At 41.3% G+C, this 1,577-nt stretch overlaps 1 protein-coding gene across 2 annotated transcripts in view; it reads left to right on the top strand.

The window, feature by feature from the left end:
* The window catches only part of LOC123975166 (histone H2B 1/2-like), a 1,102-nt gene extending 202 nt beyond the window's left edge, over nt 1–900 (top strand). Inside the window, exon 2 of one of the 2 annotated variants that reach the window (XM_046056391.1) lies at nt 610–900. In XM_046056391.1, the coding sequence (XP_045912347.1) occupies nt 610–846 (237 nt within the window). In that variant the 3' untranslated portion in view covers nt 847–900. Of the gene's footprint in view, nt 1–456 lie in introns of those variants that run through there. The other variant, XM_046056390.1, reaches the window with a different exon arrangement.
* Nucleotides 901–1,577: the final 677 nt, after the last annotated feature.

Here is a 1,577-nt window from a genome sequence, read left to right as displayed (position 1 = left end):
TTATATTAATTTTTCATGCTCTTATCTTGTTTTTTTGTATTATTCTTTACACTTGTTAAAGCACTTTGTAACTTGTTTTTGAAAAGTGCTCTACAAATAAGGATTATTATTATTATATTATTATTACATGAGAAATAATAACAATAATATAATAATATAACAGTCACAGGAGATATTTCATAGTGTGATATTAGTACTTTTAGTGAATTAAAGTATCTGAATACTTTACCGCTAAAATAAATAAACTTAAATCTGTGTTACTGTGTTTATCTTTTGACCTTCACATCTTTATTCACTTCTCACAGAGATGTTTAATTATTTCTTGTGTGGCGCATGCTCAGTCTTGTTTAAATCTCAGCCAATCCTGTACGAGGAACAGCACAGTCTCATTTGCATCAAGCGCATATAAACGTGCCGCCTCAGCGGTTGAGATTCATTCGTTGAAGACTGTTTCACACGAAGTTAACAAAGATGCCTGATCCGGTTAAGGCTCCGAAGAAGGGCTCAAAGAAAGCCGTCTCTAAGAGCGTCTCCAAGACCGGCAAGAAGAAGAAGAGGAAGACCAGGAAGGAGAGCTACGCCATCTACGTGTACAAGGTCCTGAAGCAGGTCCACCCCGACACCGGCATCTCGTCCAAGGCCATGCTGATCATGAACTCGTTCGTGAGCGACATCTTTGAGCGCATCGCCGGCGAGTCCTCCCGTCTGGCTCACTACAACAAGCGCTCCACCATCACCTCCAGGGAGATCCAGACCGCCGTCCGCCTGCTGCTGCCCGGTGAGCTGGCCAAGCACGCCGTGTCTGAAGGCACCAAGGCCGTGACCAAGTACACCAGCTCCAAGTAAACCCGCTGATACACCCAGCAACACAAAGGCCCTTTTCAGGGCCCCCACTGTTTATACTAAGAGCTTCATTCCTACTGAAATCGCCCATTAACTCTGCTTAAGTGTTTAATTATTGCTAATGCTGTGTGATACCACTTAATTCTGATCCAATACCAAGTAATGCCCAAGCAACCAAAGCATTCTACATATATTCTTTCTAGTTTAATGTGACCTCCTGTTTCTGTGTATGACAGAAATGAGTAGACTTACCAATTCAAAATAATGCTGCATAATACAAGACACCAAACTAATGTCATATTCTTTAATTATAATAAAATCCTGCTCAGAACATCATGCATTATTTGGACTTGATATGTTTAGCAAAGTTTGCAGTGTTGCCAAAGTATTTCACTGTTTTCGCACACAGCCAAGCTAAAATACAGCCAGACGTGACTGTTTCTACAGTCGGCCTGAGTCCGTATCCAATTGCGGGAAATGGAAAGAACTGCAGTGGCTCACTTCTCTGTCACAGACCTGTAGCGCAAGCTTGACTTTATCAGGCGGAAGGAAAAGTATTTCCTATGAGCCGAGTATAATTAGACAATCCTGATGATAATAACATACTTAGTCATTTGGAGTGAGTGTGTTTTATTCTATCGATCCTAGAGCAGGAAACGTTGGTATCAGAAATATCGATCCGCACATCACTAAATACCTCTATATTACGCTTCTTGCCCTCTATACGATTTCCT

The sequence above is a fragment of the Micropterus dolomieu genome, linkage group LG08 (assembly GCF_021292245.1).
Source record: "Micropterus dolomieu isolate WLL.071019.BEF.003 ecotype Adirondacks linkage group LG08, ASM2129224v1, whole genome shotgun sequence".
Classification (NCBI taxonomy): Eukaryota; Metazoa; Chordata; class Actinopteri; order Centrarchiformes; family Centrarchidae; genus Micropterus; species Micropterus dolomieu.
This window is presented reverse-complemented; position numbering and strand designations above follow the sequence as displayed.